Raw genomic sequence first — 16,229 nt, 5'->3', positions numbered from 1 at the left:
AATTTGGTTTCGAAAAAATGAAAATCGGTTCGAAAATGAACTTTCGGGAACAAATTCAAGTTGGGGTCATTATTGACTCGCTAATGCACAATGTGTCACTTTTTTGTTTGTTTTGGCGTTCCTAGAAGTCGCTGAAAGCTGATTACCACCTAAAAATATCCATTTCCAAAAGTTAGGAAAGGTCAGACAATTTCGAAACCTTTTTTAATTTCGTTACAAAACTGCAACGTTTTTAAATCATCTCTGGGCCAAAATAGACCCCAATGCACTAGGAAGTCATTAGAAGTGCATTTTGACTCACAACTCCCACCAGTTTTTCCGATGCGTATGTTCTTATTTGATGCAATATTTTTCCTGCTTGGGGGATGCCTGTAAGCTTGTAAAACTGTTTTTTCAGATCTATAGATCTTATAAGTGTTGATGTATGTAAGCGAGTGTTGGCGCTGCATCAGGAGCATGGGAACATGTTCTGTAATTTTTCAATGTTTTAAGAGTAAATGGTTGTTTTATTGATTTTTCAATGATTTTAGATACAAATATTCAAAGAAAGCTTTATGAGAGCTGTCCATGGTGTCTTTTTTTCTTAACTTGAATTTTGTTTTTTTATAGTCTATTCTAGAAAAAAAAAACATCGCAACTAAAGTTCACCATATAAAACATTTTGAAATTTCGCCTTTAAAATTAGTAATTTATGATCAAACTAATTGATCGAACCCACCCTTGATTGGAATAATTTTGTGCCACGAACAGAGATTCGGTGCTAAATCTCAATTACACTCGATAGCCATACCATCAAACCCTGCAAAAAATCAGTCTCATAAACCGGTTCGTATCAATTTTTCTCTCCATATGCTTCATCCAATGATCGCCAGTGGAGTAGCACCAGTTCGATCAGTTTCGTTTGGGACTTGCACCTGACGACAGCATCTCAGACCGTCCGTCAGTCGGTTCAGTTGCCATCATGAAGCAAACGCTGTCAATCGTTCTGGCCGTTACCGTAACGTGGATCGCTTTCGCCCAGGCCCAGGACGTCGCCGTATCCGAGGCCTTTGCCGGCAACGAAATCGTTCCGGATGTGATCAGCCAAGCACCTGCCGGTCTGGTGAAAGTAACGTACAGCTCCTCCGGTGCGGAGGCCAACCTGGGCAATGAACTTACACCGACGCAGGTCAAAGAGCAACCGACTGTCAGCTGGGATGCGGAGCCGGGCGCTCTGTACACGTTGGTCCTGACCGATCCGGACGCACCGTCCCGTGAGAAGCCGAAGATGCGCGAGTGGAAACATTGGGTGGTGGTCAATGTGCCTGAATCGGACGTAGCGGCCGGGGAAACCGTTGCCGAGTACATCGGATCGGCACCACCGCAAAACTCCGGTCTGCACCGGTATGTGTTTTTGGTGTACAAGCAGACCGACGGCAAGGTGCAGTTCGATGAGCCGAAATTGAGCAACCGGTGAGTTGGGTGATTGAAAGTGAATTTATTTTAACGATGGATCGATGGGACAAATGAGAAATGAATCTCATTTAATTAGAGTTGTGAGAATCAACACACTTTAGATTTCGCTGATTATGTTTAGAATTCTTCTAACGCAACGTCTGTGCTAAACAACATAGATGCACTCGTTCTCTCAAGAAGTATGGGAACGATTCTGCCCTTTATCTCATAGCTCCCATTTCCATCTAATCAAAAAAAAAAGAAAAAACAATTTGATTTGTTATTATTTGTGATTTTTTCGGCAGTGAGCACGCATGTTAGCATGTTTATTCATTTGAGGAAAACTGAGCATCGCTCAACGGCGACGATATGTATGTGCATTAGACCTCTTCATGTTTTCAAAAAGTATCAACAATTTAACCGGTCAGCCCAGAATCACAATTCTTATGCTAAAATAAGTCTCCTGTCAAATTTTCAGCTGATTCGGAGAAAATTTCGAGGTGGCTCAAGTCGATTTAGTGTTTTTGAGTTTTCAATTTAGGAAAAAATCTAACAAGAGATATAAACATCGAAAACTATCGCAACAACCTCTATACGGAAGCTTTTGGTGTGCTCTACAAGTCTTGTGAACATTGCGATTCGTTCCGTTCACATTTTGTCCATGTTAAAGTGATTTTCAAGCTTTTAAGTGCATAAAAATACTGTTTCCCCCAAAAGTCGTTGTTCTACAAAATTCTTGAGTTTATGATAAATGATTGTTAATTTATTATTTTATAGTTCCTCTTTTTTTCCTGGAAATTTGAGTAATATAATTGCCCATGTGCGATTTACCGTTAAATTCTTAAAAATCAGAAGCTGAACATTTGTCATAAATTTGCACGCTGAGATTTCTACAAACAAGTTGTTCAAACAAAGAAGCTTCGATTTCACTTGTTACTAAGATGCACTCAATGTTAAAAGCATGCAGACATATGATGAAATTAACAAAATTTGGAAGCCGTTTGTTGTTAGCATCAAATATCATATGATTTAATTTATGTTTTGTTCGAACAACTTGCTTGAAGAAATCCTAACGTGCAAATTTATGACAAATGTTCAGCTTCTGATTTTTAAGAATTTAACGGTAAATCGCACATGGGCAATTATATTACTCAAATTTCCAGGGAAAAAAGAGGAATAATAATATAATAAATTAACAATCATTTGTCATAAACTCAAGAATTTTGTAGAACAACGACTTTTGGGGGAAACAGTATTTTTATGCACTTAAAAGCTTGAAAATCACTTTAACATGGACAAAACGTGAACGGAACGAATCGCAATGTTCACAAGACTTGTAGAGCACACCAAAAGCTTTCGTATAGATGTTGTTGCGATAGTTTTTGACGTTTATATCTCTTGTTAGATTTTTTTTCCAAAATTTATTTTTTTTTAATCTTTATTAAAGTGATTTTTAAGATAATACAAAGTTCATCACTATTTTTTTTTCCAAAATTGAAAATAGCCCAAAAACACTAAATCGACTTGAGCCACCTCGAAATTTTATCCGAATTAGCTGAAAATTTGACAGGAGACTTATTTTAGCATAAGAATTGTGATGCTGGGCTGACCGATTGAATGTTTGATACTTTTTGAAAACATGAAGAGGTCTAATGTGCATGCAGTGATTCGATACTTAGGAACAGATTTGTTCGCAACAAGTTGCATTCGACAGGAGAAGCGGTCTATTTTAGCGCTATTGTAAAGGGTCTCTGTTGGTTTTGCGTTCTGTAGTTATTGACTAAACATCGTTTTAATTTTCTAAAAAAACTAAAGAAAAATAAGGACGATTGTTTTACTGTTCTTGTTACGTGAGAATGGAATTGTGAGCTCTGACCATGAGTAGATTTAGAAATGCGTTTGATTTGGGTGTGAATTTATCTTCGGTGTTCTGCCTGCTAATCAAATAATCAGAAACAATAAAGCAGCAGCACGGAAGTGACGGGATTGAAGTTTCCGTTGCTTAAAAAGTGAAACACCGAGCATTTAAGTATTCATTTATTATGTTTAAAGTACTTTAATATTAATATAAAATAAATGTAGCTTTATAGCATGATGCAATAAAATGTGTCTTAATTGCCGTGCTGAAAGATTGGTGGCTTCCGTGCTGTCCGCAACAATTCTATATTAGAACTTTTGAAAATCTATAAACAAAAATTGGCCTTGAATAAACTGGCTATTAGCTTCATTTTTTTATATATCCCACCGTATTATTCTATAAAATATGTATTTTATAATATATACACAGGATTATGTTTTCAGACATTTTTTTTCGCTCGTATTTTTGATCGTGTGACTTCAGCTTTGCAAACATGTTAAAAAAAACCTTGAATAAATCAAAGAAAAATTACATGATAATTAATATGCGTTACACATTCAGAATGAGTGCAAAATTGAGAAAATGTTAATTGTGAGAAAACAGAATCCAGTGTACTTAAACAATGTTAAGAAAATGATATTTGAAGCCTATACTGACTGCATTGAATTAATTCTTTTTTTTACCACTAATACTATGCTGAACTTTTTGACGTAGGACTACGTCTGTGTTTTATATATTGGGGTACACTTTACGATTGCGAAAATCGGGGACCGTCACGAAAATATTATAGACTTCAAACTTTAATATCTAAGCCGTTTCTCGGTGGATTTTTGGACCATTCGATCAAGGATGAGTCAACGCTTCTTCGATTTTATTTGAAAATACTGATTTTCAACTATTTCGCGCAGAGCAGACGTATCAAAGCGATCGCTGCGGAGCGGACACAGCATCACGAAGGCGCCAATAACATTTTCAAAGGAAATCCATCGCATTGGTGGTGGTACTCGATGTGTTGCTGCTGATCATTCAACCTCAACGAACCAGAATTTCATGTGAAGACAGGGTTGACCATAAAAATAGTACTGTGGCGATCCCGCAACGCCAGTGCCGATGCTGAAAATTTATTACAAATTGTGGTGTCAGCTAGTTGGAAAGTAGCATTGAAAAAAAAATGGTTCTTCTCAGGACCAACATGTTATGAAAAGAAAGAGTTAATTGCGAAAATGGACTGTTTAGTAAGTTTATTTCGGATAGTCGGATCTACCTTCCTCTGTATAAAATGGTGGCTTTTGTATAATATCAATAAAGACGCCACCTCAGGGGAAACTATCTACAACAACCACCCATCGGTGAACGTCGTTCGGACAGACAGATGCCAAGAGATAATGTTTTGTAATATTCGTCTTGAGTCAAATTTCTGTTGTTATTCCTCGCAACAATACGCATCTTAGATAACCAACATCTCATAACCAAATCCAGAATCTTACGAAAAAAATTCATAGGATTTTCATTCTCGGAACGGTCCATTGTCTGTGGAATCCCGATCAAAATGGCTTGCGCGCGTCGAAAAGCAACTTTCTTATATCTAATGAAGTAATTCCATTAGACCCGCCCCTTCGTTAATCGTTTTGAGTGCACATTATATTTACACCTATATCAGATCACAAAGAGGCGGAGCTAACGGGCTTAATTGATTGAATACAAGAAAGCTGCTTTCCAGCGCGCGCGAACCATTTTGATTGGGATTTCGCAGAGAGCGGTTGAACAAGACTTTACGCAGAGCGGTCGCAGCGGAGCGAACACAGCAGCACAGAGGCGCTCTGGTAGCATTTTCAAAGGAAAATCATCGAATTGGTGGTGGAAGTCTGCGTTGGTGGTCGTCATTCAACCTCAACAACAAATAAAAATCTTGTGAGGAAATTCCATTTGACTGCTACTGATGCCATCCATTTGAACAAACTCATTGCAACATCTCCCTCCGACGCGCGCTTGTGGTTGGCCTACCAAAGGGCAACTTTCTGTCGTCGCCAAACGATGGTAACCCGGAAAAAATCGATATCATTTCTAATGACTAACGAAACAAAACCAAAGAATCTTGCCAGAAAATTTCAGTTTCCGTCGACGACGGCTAAATCGATGAAGACGCCACCTTAGTGGAAAATGTCGTTTAGTTGCCTTAGTTTTTCAAACGGCGCATTATTAAAAACAATAAATCTTTTCAAAATTGTCGTTTAAACAGCCGAACAGTCTGTTTGTCTGGGTAAACAATTCTCTCAACGGTCAAAACCTCTTCTCGGATAAGTCCTGAAAAGGACTGTTTGTAATTTATTCTTGAAGTCCCGCTCACTTTGCCACCAGCGCTATAGAAAACGATGCATATCGAAACGGAAAACGGAAGTCGAACGTTGCAAATTAATATATTTGTGTTTGGTTTCGCGCCACCTCCGATTCTGCTTATTTTTCCTTTATTCCGGACATTTTTGAGCGAAATGTGTTTTAGGATTTTGATGATATCCACTGAAAGATAGGCGAGTGGCTTCAGTGGTGATGCGGCCGATGAGTCGTTCCTTTTCCACGGCTGGTTCATCCAGCTGGGAGCTATTTTCAGTTTCTTGATTCGGTTGACCTCCGAGCAGTTTGCACAATGCTAATAAATTTACACAAACTATGATGAAAAATACCCTCCATTTCGTATAGCTACGTAGTCCTACGTCACCTTTGCGTACAACCCGATTGGGCTGCACATTTGAGTTTTTTTTTTCTTCCTAAGGGGGAATCTGCTCAACAGACATCCTGGGTTGTCCAGGAAGTGCGGGGTTAGGGGCCACTTCCAACAGCAAACGAGGGAGGTAGGACTGCATCCCCAACCCGCTAAACCGTTTCCATTGCCGCCAAGCCCATCGTCCCTTCGGTACAACCAGAAACTAATGCTTCAAAGAGGAGCGAGTGCATAACGCACCCTCGAGGTTAGCTGCGTGTCCTTGCAGCATCGAACATCGTGACTCGCTTTTTTAGAAGAACACCATGGTATCGTGCCAGCGCATTGCCGGCTTTCCAGGTGGCCTTACCACGCCCTATGTCCTCGGAAGGCGGGAAGGGTTGACTTCGCACCTGCTTCCCTCTGCACGACTGGTATCAAGAATGATGATGCCGCGTGCACCCCAAATTGACCTTTCTGCGATAGGGCCTATTCGCCAGCACACAGAGGGACTTGCCGACGCGGTGCCTACGCCTGCCCCAGCCTTGACGAGGACCCCTTTCCGTCCTCGGGCTCGGAACCCACCCGGTTGACCGACGCCGCGAAAGCGACGATACCATGTTGTTCTTCACGCGGCCACTTGTTCGATAAAAGGATCGAGTTCGACCACAGGGCACCGGCATGACCCATGAAGCCGACTCCGAACCCTTGGACCAACTCTTATTTGCGCCTGAACTACCCATTCCTCGAGTCCACTCGCCACCTTCTGTGTAGCTCCGAGACGATTTGGACGATAGCCGATAAAACGGCGTTCCAGCCAACTTTATCTTTACACATCCTCCGGACTAGGTTGTCCGGGGTAGTGTCCAGACCACATGTGGCAAGCATGTGGTCACGCATTGTGCGAAAACGCGGGCACACGATCAACACGTGTTTCGCCGTTTCCTCTAAACTGCGCACACCGGACACTCGGGCGAGGCCGAGTGTCCGAACCGGTGTAGGTACTGTCTGAAGCAACCATGGCCTGTAAGGACCTGGGTCAGGTGGAAAGTGATTTCCCCATGGCGCCTCTTGACCCACGTACCTATCTCCGGTATCAACCTATGTGTCCATCTACCATTAGTGGAACTGTCCCACGAACGCTGCCATTTGACCATTGAGGCCAACCTGACAGTCCTACGGATGCCTCTCGTGCCGCGCATTTCGAAACACTCTATGTCTTCACCGATAACGATGTCAATTGGCATCATACCGGTGATGACGCAGAGTGCATCGTGCGACACGGTACGGTACGCGCTCGCAACTCTTAGGCACATGAGCCTATTCGTACTTTATAACTTCGTTCTGTAGCAGTTAATACGCAGGGCCGTGCCCCAAGCTGGCCCTCATACCTCAGTATGGACAGAGCAACGCTAGCCAGAAGCTTGCGCTTGCTGACATAAACCGCAGAGCTATTGGATATCATCCACTATAGCTGTGGAGACACGCTTGCAGGCGTAATTGACGTGGCTACCAAAGGTGAGCTTATCGTCGATCATTACCCCCAAGAGTTTGATGGAGCGTACAGATGATGCTGAACTTGCTTCTTGTCATCTTTGCCTGTACTGAGACTGGACTGGGATTGGTCTTGGACTCGGGCTGGGCTCGAACTGGACTTGGGCTGGGCTCGGACTAGACCATTCTTGCAAAAATACTTTTCTAGATATTTGCCTTGAAGAGAAGAAAAGAAAAGAAGCTTGAAATATGCTGAGTCCATCCTCGTGCCTTCGGACGAGTGCTCAAACGCCTCGGATTAGCAATATTGTTCTTGTCCGCCCTAATAGACCCAGGCGAGCCTACCTACTTATCACACCTCAGATCAACATAGAGACTTAGAGACTGTGAAGGTAGTTGAGAAGCGAGATGTTGAGTAGTGAGAAATGAGTGGAGAGATACATAGACAGAAAGAAAAAGGAGGCGAAAGAATCTCGTTTCTTACTTCTCGTTCCTCGGTTCTCATTTTTCACTTTTTACTTCTCATTACTCACTTATAACTTCTTATATCTCACTTCTGACTTCTCATTTCGTTTCACTATTCACTTCTCACTACAGTCAAACCTCTATGAGTCGATATTGAAGGGACCGTCGACTCATGGAAGTATCGAGATCAAGAATAAAGAACCCCTGGGAAACTGTTTGAAGGGATCATCACAGTAACCCAGATTTTTTAATGTGGCATAATTTGCTTCCATCAGTCGATATCGAGTCATAGAAAATCGACTCATGGAGGGTTGACTGTACTACTTTGCAGTGCAAATTTCTTGCTTATGACTTCTCACTTCTCATTCCTTACTTCGAAATCCTCATTGCTCTCTTTTAACTTTTCATTTCTCACTTGTCACTTCACACATCTCACATCTCTCTTCGTACATCTTACCTCTTATTTTCTGGTGAAGCTGACGAAGAAAATTACGGAAAATTTTACAAAAAAATTTCCGAAGGAATGTCTTAGTGAATTCTCGGCGGAATTTTTAAAATTTACAATGGAGGAGATCTCGAATTATTTTGTGAAGAAATTTTCGCAATAAAAATCTGGTATGAATTTTAGGGGAAATTTTTTAATGAATCCAAATAAAATTTTTTTTAGAGAAATTTCCAAAAGAATTATTGTATATTTTATCAGGAATACGGAACACTCGAAGAAGTTAGCCTTGCGAGCAAAGGCGTAGGATTGCCAATCCGTAGATGGCGAGTTCGATTCTCGTTCCGGTCTACGATTTTCTGGGTGGGAAACATTCTCGATTTCCTGGACATAGTGTATTAATTGTACTTGCTACACAACTTATACAATAGTGGTCATAGAAAAGCTTTTAATTATTAGGGAGGAAATGAGAAGGAAACTGGGGAAATGCTAATAGAAGTGAAAAGAACTCTAGTTGGAATGTAGAGCCATTGAAGAAGAAGAGGACTTGGGAAATTTCATTTAAATACCCGATAAAAATCCTTGAAATCTTCAGCATTTCCTTTAAAAAATACTTCAAGAAATCCTTTGAGATTTTTTTTCAGGAACTCCTGTAAGAAATCCTCTGAAAATTCTGTAAGTTTCTTTGAAAGTTGCCTTAATCCTTCCGTTACCAACCACCCTTTTGAAAATAAAAATCTTTTTGGCTGTAACTTTTTTGTCTTTCACCTTTTTTTTTCGCAATTTTCACCAAAAGAAGCGGAATTTGTTCAAGTTTCATGGGCTCTATGCATCTTTAGGACTGGCCACTTGATACCGGAGTTATTCCGGATTTAAAATGGGTGTTCGCTTTTGGCCATATGCCAGAACGCATACTTCGGAAATGATTATTTTAGATACTTTGAATAAAACGACGCATAAACTATACCAAATTTGATCAGGAATTTGATCGGTCCGAAATATGGCCTTTATTCCGGAATCCGGACGTTCCACCGGAACCTGTTACGGAGTCACTTTACGGAAATAAGCAAACCCCATCATGTGGTATATCAATCTTCATGATTTCAAAAGCTATGACATTCTATGGCAGTTTTGTACTTCCTTGACCGTATTTGAAACGATTGGAACCGGTAAATTGATTAATCGAGTACCGGTTCAAGGGTCAATATTGGGAAATAAGCAAACCCCATCATGCGGCATATCAAACTTCATGATTTCAAAAGTTTTGGCATTCTATAGCAGTTTTGTACTTCCTGGACCGTAGTTGAACCGACTGGAACCGATTAAACGGTAAGCGGTTTTACCATGTACCGGTTCAAAGGACAATTTTGGAAAATAAGCAAACCCCATCATGCGGCGTATCAAACTTCTTGATTTTAAAAGTTATGGCACGCATCGGATTTGCTCGAGTTTGACGTTTGCTCACTAGCGCCATCTGGTTCGTGATTTGCCCAACTAAGGTGTTTGTACGACGATGAACTTGATGAGTGAATGTCCAATGTGTTATGTCAGTTTGTCTGTAGTAAAACCGTTCATCGCAACCAATCGGCTCAAATACGGTCCAGGAAGTACAAAACTACCATGGAATGCCATAACTTTTGAAATCATGAAGTTTTATGGGTCGCATGATGGTATTCGCCTATTTACGTAAAGTGACCCCGTAACAGGTTCCGGCGGAACGTCCGGATTCCGGAATACATATTTCGGACCGTTAAAATTCCTGATGAAATTTGGTATAGCTTATGCGTCGTTTCTATTCAATATATCTAAAATAATAATTTCCGAAGTATGCGTTCTGGAATATGGCCAAAAGTCAACACTCATTTTAAATCCGGAATAACTCCGGTATCAATTGGCCAGTCCTGAAAATCCATAGAGCCCCTGAAGCCCCTGAAAGAATAAATTCCGATTCTTTTAATAACACCGATTCGGATAACAACAAAACACGACACAAATTGAGCCTAAATTGCCTGTTTTGCGAATGTTATTGATATAGGAGCATGTTATTAATAATGGAACAGATACCCTAGTTGTTCACTTTTCGTTTCTAACACCTATCACTTGTCACTTCTAGTTTTCATTTCTCATTTTTTACTTCTTACTTCTCACTACTCACTTCGTACTTCGATTTTCTCACTTCTAACTTCTTACTTCTCACTTCTCATTTGCCACTACTCACTTCTCACTTATTACTACACACTTTAAACTCCTCCTTTGTCACTTCTCACTTCTAACTTTTCACTTCTCATTTCTGACTTCTTTTTTCTCACCGTGATGAACTTATACGTAATTATAAAAAATCACGAAAATAGAGTTACAAAAAAACAGTTTTTTCTCATTCCTCACTTCTTGCTTATCACTTTTTACCTTACATCGTGCATGTAACGCTTCCAGACAAATCGAATTAGCGAGCTAAAAATGCATTGGAAAATTACTTCGACTTAGAGAATATCAAGTCCGGAAGATATCGTTTTACGGAGGGAACGCAGTATGCTAGCATAGGTTCAAGATAGGGGAACCGTTCGGTACTTCATCCCATAACTCCTATTTCCATCCCATCAAAAACAAAGCAATGAAAGGGAATTTTGTTGGTTTCTTATTTTTGTGATTTTTTTCACCAGTGAGCACGCGTGTTAGCAAAAAGAAGCGTCAAGATTGGTGCTGTATTTCTTTGTTTTGCCATAAGATGAATATATGTTCAGTGAGATGGAAAACGGAACAGTTCCCCTATCTTGTATTTCATCGAGTAAGGGAAAATATTGAGTTACAGAACATTGAGTTAGGGAGAGTTCACTGAAGTAACTAAAAGTGACTGAATTCTCCGTCAAACGAAACTTATTGCAGTCTTATCTTTTGGAGTATTATTGGTATAAAAAATTGGCACACTCTAATGTACGAGAAATTCAAGAATCGATAAAAAATGTTAATCTATTATTATTTTTTTCTCCACTATCTCATCTTGCGCGCAGCAACCCAAACCGAGGAAAATTCCGTGTCGCCGAGTTTGCTGAGAAGTACCACCTTGGTAGTCCGATCGCTGGAAACTTCTACCAGGCTCAGTACGATGACTACGTTCCACAGGTGTACGCTTCGCTCACGGAAACGAAATGACAACGATGACGATGATGATTATGGCGCCTAACACCGCCCAGCTGCTGAGGGGCAGTGGCGCTTCTCGTTGTCTCCTTCCGGCCCAACCACTCACCGTCACCATCACAAGCATCACTCAATCTGTTTGGCGCCCGGTACATATTTGCATACACAAACACTACAATAGTGCCGCTTAGTACAACCCACTTGTTTTGGCACCACTTGGCAATAAAAATCACACAGTGCACGAATAAATAAAAATCATAATCTATAAAAACCCAATAAACATCGCTTTCGTTTTCGTTCTCCAATCACGCCACACAATGCAATCGAGTTCGCCTCGATTTGAAACTTTTGGGGTCACCGTTGCATAGGAACCGGCAGAATGATTGAGGCCATTCTCAGTAGATTTCGCTGGGGCCGAAAGAAATTTCTTATTCAGTTTCGCACATTCCTTCGGTGCAGTTTCGCCCAATGGCATCAGAGTTGGTTCGTGATTTCAAGAATCACAAAATCGTACCGGATGTGATTCCGGTGCCACCGGAGTCGCTGCTGCAGGTGACCTACCCGGGCGACCAGAAGGTAAACCTTGGCAACATTCTGATGCCGAAGCAGGTCAAGGACATCCCGCTGGTACAGTGGGCAGTCGAGCCGAAGACCTTCTATACGCTGTGCATGACCGACCCGGACGCGCCGAGCCGGACCGCGCCAAAATTTCGCGAGTGGCACCATTGGCTGGTCGTCAACATTCCCGGGACGGATGTCGAGCGTGGTGAGGTTTTGTCGGAGTATATCGGGGCGGCGCCACCCAAGAAGACCGGACTGCACCGGTATGTGTTCCTGGTGTATCAGCAGCACGGGCGACTGAGCTGTGACGAACCGAGACTGTCCAATCGGTAATTGGATTCATCTTATTTATAGTTTTTAAGAAATGATTTTATTCTAAATTGAGTTCTGTTACAGAAGTTCACAAGGACGGGGAAAGTTCTCGATACAGAAATTTACCGAAAAGTATCAGCTGGGAATCCCGGTGGCGGGTAACTTCTTCCAGGCGCAGTTCGATGACTATGTTCCCAAGTTGTATCGACAGTTGGGGCAGTTTCAGAATGCTTTTTAGTGGTGCAACCCATAAAAAGGAATGCTCACATGCGATACGATTGATGGGCGTTGCGTGATGGCTTGTGCCCCGTACCACGCGGATAGTGTGTCAGCTCGCATACATGTAGTGTCAAATATTGTTACTATTGATGTTGATTATGTACCTATGTTGAGTGTTTAGTAGTTCAAATAAATGTTGTGTTTGCATAGAATTGTTTATTAGAAATGTTATAATATAATCATAATTTAATGGTTTGGGATTGCGTTTGCAGTTGATATCGATCGTTTCTGCCTTTCTCGAACACCAGTGGATTTCAAGCTTGTTTTAAAGTGGAATACTTCTTTGATTCTGATATGGATGGAGGGGTACACTTCACAAGTTTAAAAAATGGGCGCGTCACGAAAAAATGATAGATTTTAGTTTAGTTTTAACAGATTTTCATTTTTTTCCTAATAGAAACTTTCGTGAGAATCGATTTTTTGAATCAATCGTTTAGGGAGTGAGTGCTAGTAATGGACCCCGTGCGTATAATGGTCCCCCGGAACAAAAACCGGGAGTTTACTCTTGAATCTACAATTTCCTGAAAACTTCCATAGAATAAAGTTGCTTCACTTATCAGGGTAGTAGTTCCATACAGGAAATGCCTGCTAGCTGGTTGGACGGCCTCATTTGCCCTCTCTTTAAGAAAGGGCACAGACTGGAGTGCGCCAATTACCGAGGAATAACCCTCCTTAATTCGGCGTACAAAATTATGTCCCGTATTCTGTTCAACAGATTGAGACCGGTTGAAGAGTCCTTCGTCGGCGAATACCAAGCAGGTTTTCGTGAGGGCCGATTAACGACGGATCAAATGTTTACCCTGAGACAAATCCTTGATAAATTCCGGGAGTACAACTTACAGACACATCATCTGTTTATTGATTTCAAGGCGGCGTACGATTCAGTGAAACGGAATGAATTATGGCAAACTATGCTTGAACATGGTTTTCCGGCGAAACTGATACGGCTGATTCGTATAACGTTGGACGGATCGAAATCAAGTGTAAGGGTTGCGGATGAAATATCGACGTCATTTGTTACCTTAGATGGATTAAAGCAAGGTGATGCACTTTCAAACCTACTGTTCAATATATATAGCGCTCGAGGGAGCGATTAGAGAGCTGGTGTGCGAAGAAGCGGTACCATTATCCCAAAATCGCATATGCTCCTGGGATTTGCGGACGATATCGATATTATCGGAATTGATCGCCGTGCCGTGGAAGAGGCTTTTGCGCCTTTTAAGAGGGAGACAGCGAGGATTGGACTCACGATCAATACCAGCAAAACGAAGTACATGGTCGCTGGCAATCAACGTGGGTTCATTAGTGGTGGTGGTAGCGAAATAGTGCTGGATGGTGAAAAATTTGAAGTGGTAGAAGAATTTGTGTATCTTGGAACATTAGTGACGTGCGATAATGATGTTACCCGCGAGGTTAAAAGGCGTATTGCAGCTGCAAATAGGGCTTATTACGGACTTCGTAACCAGCTTAAGTCCCGTAGTCTGCAAACGAAAACTAAACTCGCGCTGTATACTACTCTGATTCTGCCGGTGGCTTTATACGGCCATGGAACATGGACGTGAAAGGAGGCTGATCGGAGAGCTCTCGGAGTGTTTGAGCGTAAGGTGCTGCGGACAATACTCGGCGGTAAACAGGAGAACGGTATCTGGCTGCGTCGCATGAATCACGAATTGTACCAGGTGTAAAAAGGGCTGGATATTATTAGGCTTATACAACACGGCAGACTACAGTGGGCTGGTCACGTTGTTCGTATGCCGGAAGAACGTCAAGCGAAGATAATATTTAGTAGAGAACCCGGAAGAGGCCGCAGGCTTCGTGGAAGGCCGCGTACACGATGGCTTTTTGCAGTTGAAGAGGACCTGAGGGCGCTCAATGTTCAGGGCGACTGGAAGCGATTGGCCCAGGATCGAGTCCAGTGAAGAAGGATACTCCATTCGGCGTAGGTTCATCGAAGAGCTGTAGCCCATCAAGTATCAAGTAAGTAAGTTCCATACAATTGTTTTGCACTGGGAGACTGAAATTTAGTTATATGAACTAATTTATGAATGTAAACGCGCTAGAGGGTCCATTACTAGCACAGAAGGGGGGATTCCATAATAGACAACAGGAACATGTGGAAATGGAACATGTAAATCAAATAGGGAGACCATAATACGTATGTAAACAAACTCGATGTTGCGTATTAATAATAGGCAACCTGGCTACATAATTTTAAAATACATATTTTAGTAGTAAAAATGAATGTTTTACCATGTGTTATGTACGAAACGCGATGCTGATACCTGTTGCTTGTCATCTAGTGCTGCAGAATGGCAATTTGCCATGAGTCTTACTCTAGCGAAGCGATTGAAGTAAGTTTCCGTCGTTAAGGGGTCCATTACTAGCACTCACTCCCTATTTGGAAGGCTCATTTGCCGTGAAGTCTCGAGTAATTATTCAAAAATACGTATGTGGTTTTGTAAACAAAGATTGAAACGTTGATTTCTCTGATAGCACTCCCACGCAAACCATCATCACAGACTGGTAGGGGGAGGCTTCGGCTACCTATTCGTGGTGTTGGTTTGCGTGGGAGTTCCATCGGATTGGACAAATCGACGTATGAATCTTTGTTTACAAAATCACATACGTCCTTTTGAATGAGTACCCGAGAAGTGTTCTTTTGGATTTAAACCCTGCTCTCGATACATCATTCCGACCATCGCCGGCTTTATTCTCACTATTGGCTTCAGCAAGTGCACTTATAGTCTCTCACACTCTCTCAAGTCAGGGCAGCAGGGACTATGTCCAAGGGCTTGACGACCCCTCCCCATGGCCACTGCGAGTTAATGGGCCTGCTTAGGATGTGGTGGGGTTTGACATTGGGCTCTGTTAAACCTCTACAAAAATCTGCATGTATCCGTAAGCAGGTCCTATCAAAGCGACCGTGCAACGGCAACGTCAACGGATATGAGCGGAAATCAAGATATACAACGAATCTAGGGCTGACAGTTGTGTCATTCTACTCCCTGAGTAAAGCCGGGTGACACCGTCTTGAAATTGCGAGTGGGCTAATGTCACAGCTGCCTTGCGTCCCGTAAAACCATGGCAGGCATTAGGGCACGCCGTCCCAATCCAGCCGTCTTGTTTAACCAACCAGATGGGAGCAGAACCAGTTGATTCCTGCCTGGCTTACGCCGATCCGGCTCTGAACACCGAGGTGTCAACTCCTGCATGGCCTTACTGCATCAGCAAAGAGAACCATGGGATCAAGAAGACGACTATTCCAGTTGGGTTCGAGGGGGACCCAACAAACATGAATAAAGCCAAATTAACCAACAAAGCAACGGAAGTGAGCCCCTTCGAAAGGAAAGGTTTGGAGAGATCTCCATCCAACGCATCGGGTGCGAGAGAGATGAAGCAGGACACGAGTAGCGAAGTAGTTGTCGTGGAGAGCGATAACGATATGCCAACAGTTGACAAGCAGCAGCGCAATACAGTGGAGATATGGTCAAGTGGCGTCCTGCCGAGCTTGACCGTAGTCATGGTGCAACTCGATGACATTTTCGACTTCA

General features: G+C 42.1%; 2 protein-coding genes across 2 annotated transcripts; both read left to right on the top strand.

Moving 5' to 3' along the window:
* Positions 1-884: 884 nt before the first annotated feature.
* On the top strand, positions 885-11,808 carry LOC134225848 (protein D3-like). Its single transcript, XM_062706300.1, has 2 exons — positions 885-1,452; positions 11,400-11,808. The coding sequence occupies exons 1-2, from the start codon at positions 962-964 to the stop codon at positions 11,539-11,541; spliced, it is 633 nt and encodes a 210-aa protein (XP_062562284.1). The 5' UTR covers positions 885-961; the 3' UTR covers positions 11,542-11,808.
* A 38-nt stretch (positions 11,809-11,846) lies between these two features.
* LOC134225931 (protein D2-like) lies at positions 11,847-12,817 on the top strand. Its single transcript, XM_062706417.1, has 2 exons — positions 11,847-12,416; positions 12,484-12,817. The coding sequence occupies exons 1-2, from the start codon at positions 11,995-11,997 to the stop codon at positions 12,635-12,637; spliced, it is 576 nt and encodes a 191-aa protein (XP_062562401.1). The 5' UTR covers positions 11,847-11,994; the 3' UTR covers positions 12,638-12,817.
* The last annotated feature ends 3,412 nt before the right edge of the window (positions 12,818-16,229 follow it).

The sequence above is a fragment of the Armigeres subalbatus genome, chromosome 1 (genome assembly GCF_024139115.2).
Source record: "Armigeres subalbatus isolate Guangzhou_Male chromosome 1, GZ_Asu_2, whole genome shotgun sequence".
NCBI lineage: Eukaryota > Metazoa > Arthropoda > Insecta > Diptera > Culicidae > Armigeres > Armigeres subalbatus.
Note: the sequence above shows the minus strand (reverse complement) of the source record. Positions and strands in the feature narration are given on the sequence as shown.